The sequence below is a fragment of the Labrus bergylta genome, chromosome 2, assembly GCF_963930695.1.
Source record: "Labrus bergylta chromosome 2, fLabBer1.1, whole genome shotgun sequence".
Lineage (NCBI taxonomy): Eukaryota > Metazoa > Chordata > Actinopteri > Labriformes > Labridae > Labrus > Labrus bergylta.
This window is the reverse complement of record NC_089196.1, coordinates 16,330,952-16,346,408: the sequence shown is the minus strand read 5'-3', so window position 1 is coordinate 16,346,408 and position 15,457 is coordinate 16,330,952. Positions and strand designations below refer to the sequence as shown.

The 15,457-nt window shown below is 38.8% G+C and overlaps 1 protein-coding gene across 1 annotated transcript; it reads left to right on the top strand.

Moving 5' to 3' along the window:
* Positions 1–4,822: 4,822 nt before the first annotated feature.
* Positions 4,823–12,787, top strand: LOC109995901 (kazal-type serine protease inhibitor domain-containing protein 1-like). The gene is made up of 4 exons (XM_020649789.3): positions 4,823–5,681; positions 11,261–11,421; positions 11,504–11,651; positions 12,288–12,787. Exons 1-4 carry the CDS (start codon positions 5,129–5,131, stop codon positions 12,371–12,373), a joined length of 948 nt encoding a protein of 315 aa, XP_020505445.2. The 5' UTR covers positions 4,823–5,128; the 3' UTR covers positions 12,374–12,787.
* Positions 12,788–15,457: the final 2,670 nt, after the last annotated feature.

Sequence of the window (15,457 nt, the reverse complement as noted above, 5' to 3'; positions counted from 1 at the left end):
TATTGGATCATTCTGTGAAAATGGTGGAGAAATTCTGAGTTATGGCGCTTTTTAGACTTCTCTATTTTGAATTCCTCAAAATGCTATATCAAAATGTCACCACCACACAACAACTGTTCTTAATAAAGACAAACTGAAAACCTAAAGGCTCAGATCTGAGCAGCAGAGGAGGAGATGTACTGACTCTTTTTTTTCTCCAAATCCACTGGATCTTACATTTCTGCAGCTGGACAGTCTTTCATTATGTTGCCCTGCTCAGTAAACAGTCATATCTGATGTCTTTAGATCACATTCAGAGAGCTTGTTTACATGGGTATTCTGATGACATCATCATAGTGTAACAGTTGGTAGAATGATCATTTAAAAGTTTGAAACAAGTTTTGAAACAAAAAAAAGCTCTGTTATTGCTTCACCTGTCTTTTCGGAAGACTTTAATTACATTTTTCAGAATAAAAGTGCAACTTCACCCTTAACAGTGTTATCTAATGTGATGATTATGTCTGGTATAGAATTAGAACTATCCTCTTTTTTTGCAAATACACAATTTTCCAAACACTAAACAACTAAACACAAACTAAAAAGTAAGAAAACGATATAGACAACTGCAAATAATATCCCAAACTACACACAATCTTTCAACTGAATCTATGGGAGGGGATCCAGTACAAGGATATGACTATAAATGTGTACTTTTTGAAGTGGAAACTTAAAATAAACTCTTTATTGATATCTGAAAGTATACAGCTATTTGCCTGAAGTCAATTGCTAGAGGCAAATTAACCAAAGCCTACAGGTGCATCGATCAGCTTTAATCATACCTTATCATTTGAGGGAGAATGTTAAAAAATAGTAAACATGGCACTCTGATTCTGGATTTTGTAATAAAATACAAAGAAGAATATTCTACAAGCTACTAGAGTAAGTCATGCTGCCTTTAAACAAAGTGGAATTCATTTACTGCAGGAAATGCTGCTGTTCATATTGGATGAATTGTGAATTGTGTTGTGACATTGTTTTATACATGCTCTCGTTTTACTCTTTGGAATAAACCACAATCAAGTTGAACCTATCGAGTAAATGCTGAATAAATGTGTATTCATTTCTCCAAGTTTTATAAATCATGTTTCTTTCCTGAGAAGTTTAGGAAACAACTGACAGAAAATTAATTTGCTACGACAAAAAAAAAACACTGGTAGGCTCATTTTAAAAAACATACAGTAGGTATGTGGCTATGTTTTCACTGTTTAAATTATAATTATTATTACTATTAATATTATTAATAATAATAATAATAATAATAATAATAATAATAAGCACATGTGAGATGAGAAGGGTCTTATTATAAACTCAAGCATGATTGTTAATAACTTGTACTTTTTTATACAGACTCAGTTCAGCATAATCACTAAGCATAACCTCCCATGTAAACAATCAACTCACTACAGATAGCACATGTATATTTTGAAGCACAGTGCAGCTAAGGTTAAGTACATGTCTATGGTTATCCTCAGGCTATAATAAATGTGTAGACCCAGAGCTGCTGTTAACGTATACAGGTAAATACCAAGGAAGCCAGTTTTGACTTGTTTAGAGCACAATTTACAGAAAACACCTCACTAATAACCGTGTTAAAGTTTGTCTGTGTGTGCCGACTGTGTCTCTGACAGCAGGCATTTTGTTACATCCCTGAGGGTAAAGTACAGTGCTGCGCGTTAAATAACGCAGCGAGCAGACTGAAGTATAACATCAGCAGCCACAGACCCTCCATTACAGCTCTATTTCTGTCCAACCGATGACTGTCACTCTGCCCCTGCTGGGTTATTTTCAGTCCTTTACTTTGAAGTATACTGACGCTATAAAAGTGACAAAGCCTCATAGAAAAACAAACTTAAATCAGTGAGTATTCAAAACACAAAGTCTGGGGAGAAAATGCTGAAGTCAAATTTTCAGGGTTTATGAAGACCGGGAGCTAAATATTTGTTCTGTTTACGTTTTAAATACTACCAACTGAAACTTAGTTTACAAACCTAAAACATAGGGGGTTATGATGGCATAACAGCAGAGGCCCTAGAAAGGGGTTTCCAAGAGAGAACAGCAGGAGCTCACGAGTGCGGTTAGGAAGGCATTACAGGGACCGAGGATACCCATAAAGAACTTTTTGAATATTGTTTAAGTTATCTTAGAAGCCATTAAAGTCCTTTTACATCTACATATATTGTACCCATGGCAGTTAGTGTACGTCTGTGGGCTTGTGTGTTTGTACTTGTGTGTTTGTACTTGTGTGTTTGTACTTGTGTGTTTGTACTTGTGTGTTTGTACCTGTGTGTTTCTAATGAAGTCCTGAGTAGATAAGGGTATGGTCATTTTACAGACCCGACATGTGTTTTTTTAATTTCAGACATGTTGCTGCATTCATTTTTTTTTTTTTATGCTGGTTTGTTTGACACAATGATGTTATTTATGAAATGTGCAATACAAATAGGCCTACCTATCTTAATCTGTGCAGCTCTGATCATGAAAGCAGAAGGAACCCTGGATGCTGTCGTATTCTTTGACACCTGACTGGAAGACGGAAAGGAGAATCAGTAATAAACTTAAACAGATGAGTGAACTTGAATGCAGCTGTTGTGAAATCGAATCTGGCTACTCTTGTGTTTATTTGTTTTATATGTTTACTTTTTAAATAATTTTATTTGCAATAAATACCAGATGCTTGATTCCATTACAAGACTTCTGAACTAGTTTTGAACTTCTTTTTAATGGTGTCCATGAGTCATCTTTTAAATGTCTTCTGAACAGAAAGTTTGCACAACTACACCTGCATCAAACTTGCTTAAAGCACTAATGACCCTACAAAGCTAGTGTGTTGGTTTGCCAATTCTGGGTTAATGTAGAAATGTAACTAGAAGACTCTATGGATTAAAATCTAAATAAACATGATCAAATGTTATAATTAGCCTAATTTCTGTCAATAACTTTACCAATTGAAATACACAGTGAACCTTTAAGAATTAGAGCCCAGAGTTCCTCCAGGAAAAGCTTCTAACTTGGAACGCTTTTAGGAAGTCTGGTAGGCCTATAATGTCATCTTCATTCAAACTCTTGAAGATCCATTTTAGAGGCAAAAGTAGCCAAGAGAAACTGGAATTATTTATTCTAATCCAAAATACTTGCAGAATCCTTGAACCCTGATAAACTTAGAGTCAAATGATAGTCTACAATTTCAAGAACATCCAAACTTCATAAGGAGTTAACAAGCTCATGTCAAGAACCATCGAACCCCCTGAAATGATACAGACCCTGAGAAAATTCCATAATGATACCTGGAACCTTTGCAAGACATGAGCAAGGTCAAACATGAGAGTCTTATAGAAATAAATACATTTCGAGTGTAACACGTCCCAAGAAACTCTTTCTCACTTATATGGACAACATCATTGGAGCAATCAAGAATGCTTCTTGAATACCAACTGCAACATCTTACTGATTCTTATAGGTCGTCTTGGACATCTTCCTTTGGGAGGAATCCTAAGGCATCTCATTGTTTCCTTAAAAAGATCAATAGCTCTTTCAAGCACAATCAAACACCTATAAGTTAACATCTTTTGAAATATTCAGAAGATAATGAAGCATCCCTAAACATCTAGTCCTCAAGAAACCAACGTGAAGCTGTTTTACTGTCCCATAGACAGGATTAGTCAACAACCCTAAAGAATATTCCTGAAAACTTTAAAGTCTCTTTGGACAATTATACATTATGAGCTTCACAGATCCTTGAAACTCCCTTATGGACATCTACACTTGTTCTGTATACTTCCTGAAAAGTGGCCCAAAACCTCCTGGAGAACCCTGGGAACCTTTCCATGCATTAAAACCCGTCTCCCTATCTAGTGATGGGGATAACAGCTGTCAGGTCTTGCGGGGGAAGGGAGCATGAGCCGCACAGCACATCTAACCAACAGCTGGGAGCTACCGTGAGATCCTAAAAACTGTGTCAGATAAGACAGAGCAAGACCGGAAATATGAACGCTTTGCCTTCAAAATAAATGACAAATATTTATAACCTATATTTCAATTTTATTTTTTATATTCTTTTTTAGTTCTTGATCTTACAGATTCTGAGATAAGTCTTGCTTACTTACATATTAGGCTAATGTCTGTCAGGCGATTACTTTTGAAAGTAAATGATTACTTTTTTTAAATGTCTAAATGAATTTAAATAAATCCCACATTTTTATTAGAAGGATCATCGATCACTGGTCACAGGTCACAAAGAGAACCTTTGTGAAGTGACAGAAAATCCACTGATCTTTATGTAGGCTATGTTATGTATGTAAGAATATGATGTTAAAAAACTCCTTTGCATCTTTATTTCTCTGCTGGGGATTGAATGCTTGAACTATGGTCCTGTTATGGTTTGGAGTTTGTTTTTGGTATTGCCTGAATGTAAAATGTATTTTAAATTGTTGTTCTTAGAGTATCTCTGAATGCTCTCTCTTAACACTGTGGATTTTGTCTCCTGTTTTATACTGATTATCCCCTGATAATTGTCCAAACAGGAAAGTGTTACAGATAATAAATTGCCCAGAATCAAAATCTGGTTTAATTCAAAGCATCAACTGTCTTGCGTCATTTTTAATAGGCTATGGGAGAGCAGGTAAAATGGCTAAAACTGATTTGGTCACATTTCTCTCTTTTTTTACCTCTTTTAAAAGTTTTTCATGTTTGTATTTTGAAGGGTTTGACAGGACGTTGGATGTTTTATTGTGACACCCTTGACTTTCGGGACTCGTGCCTGCCTGACTGCGAAGCAGCGCGAGCAGCTCAGCTGTTTAAACCTCAGACGGTCTCAGTTCAGACTGTAGTCTACTTACTGAAGAGTAAAAACCTGGTTTCGTTTTAGTTTTTGTTTCGTTTTTTTTTGCCAAATGTTGTAGTCTGGAAGTTTTGTTTATTTATTTTCTTCGTCTTCTTGTTTCTCGGGCGTTTTAAGTCGGAAATGACTCAATTTTAACGTTTATTAGTTCTGGGTTGTTTATGAACTGAGAGAACCGGACTGACCCGGCATTACCCGTCCGGTCCCGGTGAATGTTCTCGGGTCTAAAGGGGACCCAAAGACGGGGTTAACATGCCGGGAATGAGAGGACTTATTGCCCTGAGTCTCTTTCTTAACTTCCAAACAAGCCGGGCTCTCCCCAGCCAGCTTGCCGACGTCAGAACCGAGCCACCCGCCCAGTTCCTCCTGACCGATCCTCTGCTGGACTACGACCGGTTGGATGAGGAGCTTGGAGGTGGAGGTGCTCGGAGCATGACAGAAGGAGCGGAGGCCTGCGGGCCGTGTGAGCCAGAACTTTGCCCGGAAACCCGGGGCTGCCGGGCTGGACTGGTGCTGGACTCCTGCGGCTGTTGTAGGGAGTGCGGAAACCTGGAGGGCCAAGCCTGCGACCCGGGAGACCGCAGCGTCTTTTACGGACTGTGCGGGACCGGGCTGCGCTGCCAGGCGGACCCGCGGCCTGCAGGAGGACGAGAGGGAGATGATGAAGAGGAGGTTTGTGTGTGTGAAGAGCAGGATGCGGTGTGTGGCACTGATGGAGTCTCATACATGAACATGTGTCAGTTCAGAGAGGCCGCTTTCTCCAAACCAGGACTCAAGACCAGAGGAAAGGGGCCCTGCAAAACCGGTATGAGACCTGGTGGTATAGGTACCCAGCCCTGTATCTCTGTTTGTCTGTCCGTTTGCTCAGGCCTATCTGTCCAAAGTGTTCGTCCGCCTGTCAGTTTGGTATGATAGGCTATTTCACATAAGCTTGACATTTCTCATTATTTGGGCTGTATTTTAATCTGCCTCGCTGTGTGGGTCTGAAATTGGAGCCAATTTTGTTTGTAGTTAAGATGAAGCTCCTATCACCTGAGACATATTTCGTGCCCATCTAGGGATGGGTATTGTTAGGATTTTATCAATACCGGTATCAATACCGATACTGCTTATAACCTATACCGATAGGCTTAAGATGTAGATTATTGCAGACTTGGTCTATTAGCTTGTTTCCATTTTCTGCAAGCATACTGCAGATGCTGGGGTTGTAAGGTAGCCATCATGTAGGAGAGTAATTCAAAGCAATCACTTTAATGTTCATAGAATGATTTGAAAAGAGGAGCATGCTTCTTAAGTGTACAGGAAATCTTAGTTGCAATTTAACAATATTTTCATTAGACTCCAGCATAGAAAAAAAAGAAGCTGTCTTTCATTACGTAACTACTTTGCTTTTTTTTCATAAACGGGCTCTTATAGAAAGCTCTTTATTTTACAAGAGGGACTGATAAAGTAAATACCAGAAGCACTGCTTTTCCATAAGCTTAATACTTTTGCTACTGACCAATCACATATACCTGTAGGCAGGGGGCGTGTCCAGACTATTTGGACTGGGGTAGCACCCCTGGAGGACTGACTTATGCAGGGGTGGGGTGGAGTTTGTGGGCACACATCCAAATTAATTCAACATTTTTTTACCCTTTGTATCCCCACTAATGATATTTATTTATTTACTTTGCTTTACTTGTAGGTAATACAATTTGGCAATATATAAATCTTAGCTTGACTCTTTGGGGACTCAAAAACTAAGATATATGAGCAAATTCAAAAGAACTTAGAAAATTGCATGCAAACTCTTGTCTTACTTTCAAAATTACATTTATTTGCAAGTAAGTCGATTGAAAGTTAGAAAGTGTCTACTGGTACAGTGTATTTGCTTTGGAGTTTTTATGGAAAGAGCAAAGTAAAGTATTATTGAAACTACTAACAACAACAAAATATTTTTTTTAAAGAAATCTATCAGCAGCCGTAAAGAACAACCAGAATAGTTGATTACAACTTAAGTCCCACCTCTGATAAGGCAAATCATTGATTTGGATTTTGGTGTGGCACCTGCAGGGGGCCAATCAGATTTCAAGGGGGGGGAATGCCACCCCTGGCCGCCCCTCTGGACATGCCCCTGCCTGTAGGCCTATAAAATACCAGTTCTCCATATCTACTACTAGTGTGTCTGTATTCATTTTTATCTAATGTGTGTTCTGGATTACCTATTATGGCCAAACCAAAAGCCACATCTTTACTTTTTCTGGGTCTAAATGACGAACGGATAAAACTATTTTGGAATTACTCCAGGGAATCATTTGACCTTGCAGCTTTGCTGCAATGTCCTTTGGGGCAAAAGTTTCTGATCAAGTTAACCATTAAAAGTGCTTTCAATTTTCTGTTGATTGGCTCATATATGAAGATTACAGTAAGAAATTCCTTAAGAGTTAGACATTTTTTTGTTAGATGGCATCATAATTATACAAAAAATGTTTTGATGAATATAATTAAGATGATATATTTACACCTTTCATCAAATTGAAAGCTCACAAAGTATTTGACGATATTGGGGCGGCTGCGGCTCAGTTGGTAGAGTCGTCTTCTCTCAACCAGAAGGTCAGTGCTTCGATCCCCAGCTCCTGCAGCAACATGTCCAATTTGTCCATGAGCAAGACACTTAACCCTGAATTGCTCCCACTGCGTCGTCTGCAGTGTATGAATCTGTATGAATCTGTATGAATCTGTATGAATCTGTATGAATGTGATTAGTTACTTCTGATGGTCACTGTACATAGCAGCCTTTGTCATCAGTGTGTGAATGTGTAGGTGTGACCTGCAGTGTAAAAGCGCTTTCAGTAGTCAGAAGACTAGAAAAGGGCTATACAAGCTCAAGTCCATTTACCAAAAAAGATTTTAAAGGAGTATTAGGCAATGACAGAATAAAAGACAAGTCAGATTTCAGAATAAAAGCACAATTTGAGAAGAATTGTAATTGTGAGGAGTTTAGACATAATGAATTCCAAATACTGATGTGCAGTTTCAAAAAAACCTTCAAGACTAGTATAAGGTTTGTAATTACCATATTTTGAACAATGTTGATATTAGATTAGCTAAAGTATAGAAAGTTAGCTTTTTAAATCATGCACTTTGTTTTCTATACTTTAACTGGGTCTTTGGGTTTCTGACACTTTAGAACCTGGGAGAATGCGATGCATTTTTTTCTTTGTTTGAGGAAACAAAAGACAGATGGCAGATTTACAGTGAAGAACCAGCCTCATGTGTTTCTCCGCTGGTTTTCCCTCCAGCTGTGACAAACATTCACATTCTCTGCTGCTGCCAAGGAAATGCCTCTTTTCTCACTTTTACTGCTCGTCCCTTTGCTGTCTGAGCTCCCTTTTCCTTCAGATGAGCTTGTGTCGGAAAGTAAAATGGCATAAGGCAATATTCTACCTATGTTTCATTATCTGTGAAATCCAAGTAACACATGTTTCACTTTTATTTTTTGCATGAAAATGAACCAACTGGAAGTTCCAGTGGTAACAATATTGAAACAAATGTGAACACATTATGGATGACTAATTATATACATAGCCTACATCAAGCCCCAAAAGACACAGTAAGAAGGCCATGGATTTTCCTGTAGCTGAAGAACCATTTAACCCAAATTTAGATATAAAATAAAATGTTACAAAGCTGAATATATTTTTTTCTAAGCTTAAAACAGAAACTATAAAATCATATTCTATTTATCATCATATGTTTTTCGAGTCCTCATTTGTTAAAATTAGCTCAACATTTAATATCTACGGCAGGAAAATGCAAGAAAAAACTATAATCTAGACAAAAACCAACAGTTATAGCTTCACTTAACCATCATACATTGATTTCTTATACTTCAGTTGAATTCTGTTGACAATACTGAATACTATTTTAACATTGGGCTATTACTACTTTTTCAACAACAGATGCTGTGAAAGCTTTTTCCATCAGTGCTTTACTGCAGCTGCACTCTCAATTTCAGGTGAGAGGGAGACTCGAGAGCTTGCAGTAAATACAGTGTCGGGTGGAGTCAGGTAACAAAGCAGTGCCTGACCCAGGATTAGTTGTGGTCATTATTAGATAAACACTGAGAAGTTTGACTCCAGCTAAGAAATGAAATCTGATCCTCAGGAGGTTTATAGACCTGATGGAGGTGATCAGGTCAGACTGAGACCCCGTGTTCAGACTGACGACTCCACCCGTCTCTGTGCTCTGTTCTAACAAACAGCCAGTGTCTGAGAAGAAACACGCAAACACTGTTAACCTCCTTCTTCTCCCCCTCAAAGCTGCTGAGTGTTTAACAGTAAACCCTCTCTGACCTCCACCTTCTACATCTGCACAGTCCAGGGACAGTTTTAGGGGGTGGCCAGGGGGGGACCAGGGCCTCAATTCAAATCACCCATGTGCTACCCCAAAATCCTTAACTATGTTTAGCTGTTTGCCTTTTCAGAGGTGGAACTTTTCTGAAAATAAACTGCTGTGTTACAACAGGCTTCTGTTGGCCTTCCATGCATTTTAGTCTATTGGACATACTCTTTCAGTCCTTAAAGAATTAAGCTAAGAAGACGTTGCCACTCAGTTGTGTCAGTTTTTAAAGTTGAAGAAGAAGATAGGCTCACACACTTTCTCAAAGGTTTTTGTTTATCAAAAAAAAATACTGTAGATACGAAGATATGTACTGTAATGTGTTGTAACAAGAAGGTCAGTTATTCAACAACAAGAGAGTCATACAAAGAATTTGAGTACTAAGCATATTAATGCAAGGTCTTAGAGCCCAAATAAACCACAAATGAGTAAGACAGTACCCAAACTGTTGCTTTATGTATATTTATGCGCAGAAAATATAAAAAATAAAAATCATGGTTTTCAACTCTATACAGAAAAAGTCCTGATTGATTTACTTTAACAGCGACAGAATGTTAGGCAGAACCAAAATAATTAAATAACTAAAAAGTGTTGCACTTAAAACTTGGCTATGTACTGCACTGGATCAAACAAACATCCAAACTGATCACCTAAAGGTCGAGCTTCCAGCATCCAACGCTTTCCGTTTGTTTATAATAGTGAGCATACTTTAAAAACAACAGACCCAACAGAAGTGGTTTTGAAACTTGACTGGGCTGCTGCCAAGTAACTTGAACATTTTCCTACAATTTGTCTACTGTGTGTTTGTCTACACCGTTGACTGTATATAAAGATGGATGCCGCATCCCTGCCTCCTCCTCCAACAACCAACCAACCAACAACCTGCAGGCGCTGACATTTTGCGCATTTGGAGCTAGATTTGTGTAGTCTCTTCTTCATCACAGTTACCTCAAGTATTTAGCTGTCCAAAAAACTGCCTCTGCTCATATACAAATACTATTTAGTCCTCAAAAAAAGTGTTTTTTTTTAAACTGGGCTGCAGTGGGTACTATTGGAAAAAGAAAAACTATTTGAATTAAAACACTGGGAAAGTCAATGTTTTCCCTTTTCCTTGCACCTTGATATAATCCTTAATGTCATACAGAAATCTTCTGTGTTACAGAGTGGCCTCTAGCTAGGGTTATAATCAGATTAGATTACAGCTGACTGTCTATATTTACTTAACAAGTAATATCATATATTCACATAATTCATGGTTTTCTCTCACAGTAACAACCTGCATGAGATCTCTGTTATTTGAGAGGGCTGGTGCATAAATAATTCTAAGTGACAAAAATGCCCCAAACTCTGCAGAAAATTTTGATTGCTTTCAACTTTGAGGCATTTTCTTTCCAAATATTAAACTACGTCACAAGGATTTTATCCTCAAAGTTTATTTCACTTATTATTGAGAGAACTTCACACACACACACACACACACACACACACACACACACACACACACACACACTGAAAAAAATCTTCTTCTCAGCAAATTCCTCACATTCAGTGGAGAAATAAACTGAGAACAGTGAGACTTCTAACACTCTGAGGCAGGTTTCTCAAAATTCTCCTGGTGATAAAAAAGAAACTCACATGTGGTGACTAAAAAGAGCTTTGTACCAGTTATTATTCTGTCAGGAGCTTTCAAGCTAATGTTAGACTCAGAGCTAGAATAATTACTGTTGCTAAAAAACACAGTCAGCTGTCGGGCTTCTTGTCTCTTCCTATCACTCATTGGCTGTTCTAAACTGAAAATAATGATGTAACCATCCAGATTTTAATATCAAAGATGATTGATATTATCAGGATGGCCTCCATGAGTCTGTGGGACATTCATAAGGTTTAAGACTTGTTCTGTAATCCATCACATTTAAAGATAATCTGTGTCGAGCATCTGTACCCACAAAGTGTCCATGAAATAACAGGCTGACTTTATGTCTATTTGTCTTTATCCTTTAGTTCCAGTCATTAAAGTCCCCCCTCACAGTCAGGTGAATGGGACGGGCAGCAGTTTGGTCTTCCTCTGTGAAGTTTTTGCGTTCCCAATGGCTCTGGTGGAGTGGAGAAAGGAGGGCCAGGACGTGGTCCTGCCTGGAGACGACCCCCACATCTCCGTCCAGGTGCAGCAAGTTTCAAAACCCACTGACAGACCCTCCCACAGCTCACAGATGTCTAATTGACTTCCTTTCACTGTCCTCTCAGTCTCGAGGCGGTCCTCTGAAATTCGAGCTCTCCAGTTGGCTGCAAATTGAAGAGGCGGGGCCAGAGGACTCCGGAACCTATCGCTGTATTGCTCGTAACAACCTGGGGTCTGTGTCTGCTTCTGCCGTGCTGGGAATCCTGGGAGCAAGTGAGACTAAACCAATTACAGTACCACCGTTTATACATTTAGTTAAAATGTACTAGACCCTGGTTTGCAAGGAAACTGGCCCGCTGCAGGGTGTCCAGTAAGAACTTGACTGAAGATGTCTTCCTTACTGTCCAGGGATTTTTATTGACTAAATGCTTACGTGAAGACGATTATGGAGAACAATGACTGAACATAAAGGTTCTCTGTCTGATTTAACAGTGATTAAAGTTTTAACAATAGCTATCCTATGGACTTTATACTTGAAATGAACGAAAATAAGATGAACATTGATTCTCTCACTTAAACTTTCATGGCTTTATGATGCTCTGGGACTTCCGACATACAAGTATTTCACATTGTGGAATAATAAAGCAAACATATCATTCACAAAGATACAACCTTAACATTACTAAAGTGCTCATTACTTACATTTATTGTTACCCACATTTTCCAAGAAATCCGAAAGGGAAAAAAACGAGCATTATCAAGTCTGTTTGTAGTTGTCGTGATCCTCCTCCTCAGGATCCAGGATCTCGTGATCCTAAACTTTTTGTTGTGGAAAACTTCACCGAAAAAATAAATGCTGTCACTTTCTTTGTTAAATACATTTCCTTTGTCTTTCTCTGTATCTGTCAGAGGAGCTGTCATCCTACCTGGCCAACAGCGTGTCAGAAATGCAGCAGCTGATGGACGCCACAGACTACGACCAGGACTTTTACTGACCAACATATGATGTCACTTACTGTGATCTGCAGCATCCGGATTGTCATCCTCCATGAGAGATAAGACAAACGGTTTTCATACCAAACGCCCTTTGTCTGTTAAATTTGGATGGTGCATTATTGTACCACAGTCGGGCAGGGGGACCACACTGACTTTTCAACCCTCTGGGGACATTACAAGAGGTCAGAGGTCAGCTGCACACTCTGAGTCAGGCAGTTTGTTTTCAGAGATATATGTAAGTAGAATATTTAAGAATGGCTCATATTCCCCTCACTGTATCATCACATTACTCTGACATCACACAGGGCTGTGACACAGAGGCTCAGCATGTTGAACATGTTGTAGACGCTGTCAGTTTTGTCTGTGTGAAAATAACATTAACATATTATAAATAAAATATAAATATAAGTCAACATTTTAAAACTTCTGTTTTTCGTTTTTGTCTGACAAAGAGTTGAAAAGAAGCGGCATCGTGTTGGCACAAAAACAATTAAAAATGTTTCTGGTGTTCTAACTATTGCTTAGCAGATGACAAACTAGATTTTTATTTTTGAATTTCTCTTAATTTTACATAGGCCAGTAGATAGAGTAGGAAATCAGGCAGAGAGAGTGGAGAATGACATGACTTTACCTGGGCGGTCTGCCACGAGGACAGCCTTCGCACCTGGGATGGGACCGAACCGCTAGGCCATCAGCACCAAAAGATAAACTTAACTTAAAAGTAACGAAAACAAAACTCTTCTTCGTATGTGTTGCTAAAGTTACAATCATTGATTGTTTTCTAACGATATTAAGATTCTGAAGCTGGAACAGTGCCAGTGCCTTCCTTATCTACATTGGACAAAAGAAACTGTCTAAATCTTTATGGTGAAAGTGATTGAGTTGGTGGAGCAACATCTATGCAGTAAATGGTTAATGGACTGTACTTGCCTTCTGACCACTCAAGGCACTTCTACATTCTCCCCACACACTGATGGCAGAGGATGCTATGTAAAATATCAGTATGAAATCATTATTTGGGATTCAGTTTTCTTGCCCAAGGACACTTTGCCATGTGGACTGGGGACAAGGGACCGATCTGCCATCCTTCAGGCTGAGAGGCAACAGACTTCTTCTTCTTTTTTTTTGTACAGTTCCAGGACAGCAGTGCAGTTAGTTTGGAGCACAGAGAGAAAGTTTATGACACATATTTTGCCGGAAACCAAGTATGTAACATTAAAGTTTGACCCAGAAGTGGCACTTGATGTAAAGTTAGAGGATCAAAGTTAGTGCTGCTGTGGAGGCCTTCTCCATTGATAAAGATCCTCACCTCACACTGATGAACTGAACTCAAACACACACAAGTAGCATAGAAAAACGATCTGAGACAGTTGTGCAGACAGCAGGACTTCCTGAAACATTAGACCACAAAGCGTTCAAACTCCTCTTTGACCAGCAGCAGTTAGGAAACCCTCTCTGTTAGTGTCCCACTTGGGTTCCATTCAGAGGAAACTGAACAAACATGTGGTGAATCTATTAACAGACAGAAACACAGCAGCTCAGCTCCTGCTGGTCTGAAACAGAATGAAAATTCATCTGGTATATCGTTTGGAATTAGAACTGTCAAGATCTCAGTTCTCTATTATTGAAAGACTGAATTCAACTTTTCTACAAGCATAAATGTTCTCCATGTGGTTACACACTCTTTGTGTCATTAAAAAAAAAGTTCCCCAGGGTTCAATGGTTGGGTCTCTTGTGCTGTGTGTAGACACAGTAAGTAATAAACAGAGATTTTGGTTCTTTCTTTTGCAGTTTGGGATTATTTAATTAATTTGAGGACCCCATGATACTGTCAATGGAGTCTGGTGGCGATATAACGGCTGTCTCTGATTTCTTTTTATGTATTTTTCTCTGTAATAAAATGTCCCTTTCTTTTAGGATCATCCTTATTATTTGTAGCCATTGCAGTTTTACAAAAAAATATTTTACTATCAGTGTTTTACACCTAATATTAGTCAAAATAGGACCTAGACTTACAAAACAATCTTGAATTACCCTTGAACATATAGGTCTGAATAGGCATGAGCAGCTTCTGCATTGAAGCCAATGACGTACAGACAACTAAAAGAAAGACGGCAGAAAATAAAGACGAGATAATTATCAGGGGCAAGGTCTTTTATAAAAGGGGAAAATGTTTTCCATGACAAAGAGACTTCATCTTTACAGAAGAAATGTTTTCCATTCAGAACGAAAAACACATTTTACTCAAAAAAGATGACAAATCAATAACAGACATCCAGTTTATACAATGTGTGTGTGTGTGTGTGTGTGTGTGTGTGTGTGTGTGTGTGTGTGTGTGTGTGTGTGTGTGTGTGTGTGTGTGTGTGTGTGTGTTTGAGGAGACATTTATTTACCATGTTGTGGACACATGTTTGCAGTATAGAGTGTTCCACAATAATTACAATAAACACACTCAAACTTGTGAGAGGGATCATTTCCCGTGTGTGTGTGTGTGTGTGTGTGTGTGTGTGTGTGTGTGTGTGTGTGTGTGTGTGTGTGTGTGTGTGTGTGTGTGTGTGTGTGTGTGTGTGTGTGTGTGTGTGTGTGTGTGATAGTATCTCAGAATCATGTGCATGTGCATGTCAGAATCAACTTTATGTTATGAATCTTTCCATTAGCCGTGCCTATAGAACACACTTGGTCTGTTTTGCTTTTTTTAAATGATAATCAAGTTGCACTGTTGACCAGTTCCCACATTTAGTACAACCCCCTTTTCAGTTGGAATGTTAAACGTGAATGAAGCAAAATGTGATCACTTGTAAAACATTGAAACCCATAATTGAGTGGAAATAGCACAAAGACAACAAATTCTGTTTCATGTTGAAACCACAATGGTTATTTTAGATAATTGATCGACCATGTGAATCTTTGTCCACAGTAATCTACATGAGGCAGAGTCAAACCCACGAAGCTTTGGTTCCTCCATCTGCGGAGGGAATCCAGGAAATACCAGCAGCTTCAAATAACTTCCAGACCTCTCTGGCCAATCAGAGCTCTCCCCTGGAGCCTGGAAACACACAGTATAGTAATGGGTAGAGTATTTC

Excerpts from the sequence above, each read along its gene's own strand:
- LOC109995901 (XM_020649789.3), top strand. The coding sequence starts at position 5,129 with ATGCCGGGAATGAGAGGACTTATTGCCCTGAGTCTCTTTCTTAACTTC. Across the intron at positions 5,682-11,260 it reads AAAGGGGCCCTGCAAAACCG|TTCCAGTCATTAAAGTCCCC; the intron begins GTATGAGACCTG and ends TTTATCCTTTAG. Across the intron at positions 11,652-12,287 it reads GCTGGGAATCCTGGGAGCAA|AGGAGCTGTCATCCTACCTG; the intron begins GTGAGACTAAAC and ends TGTATCTGTCAG.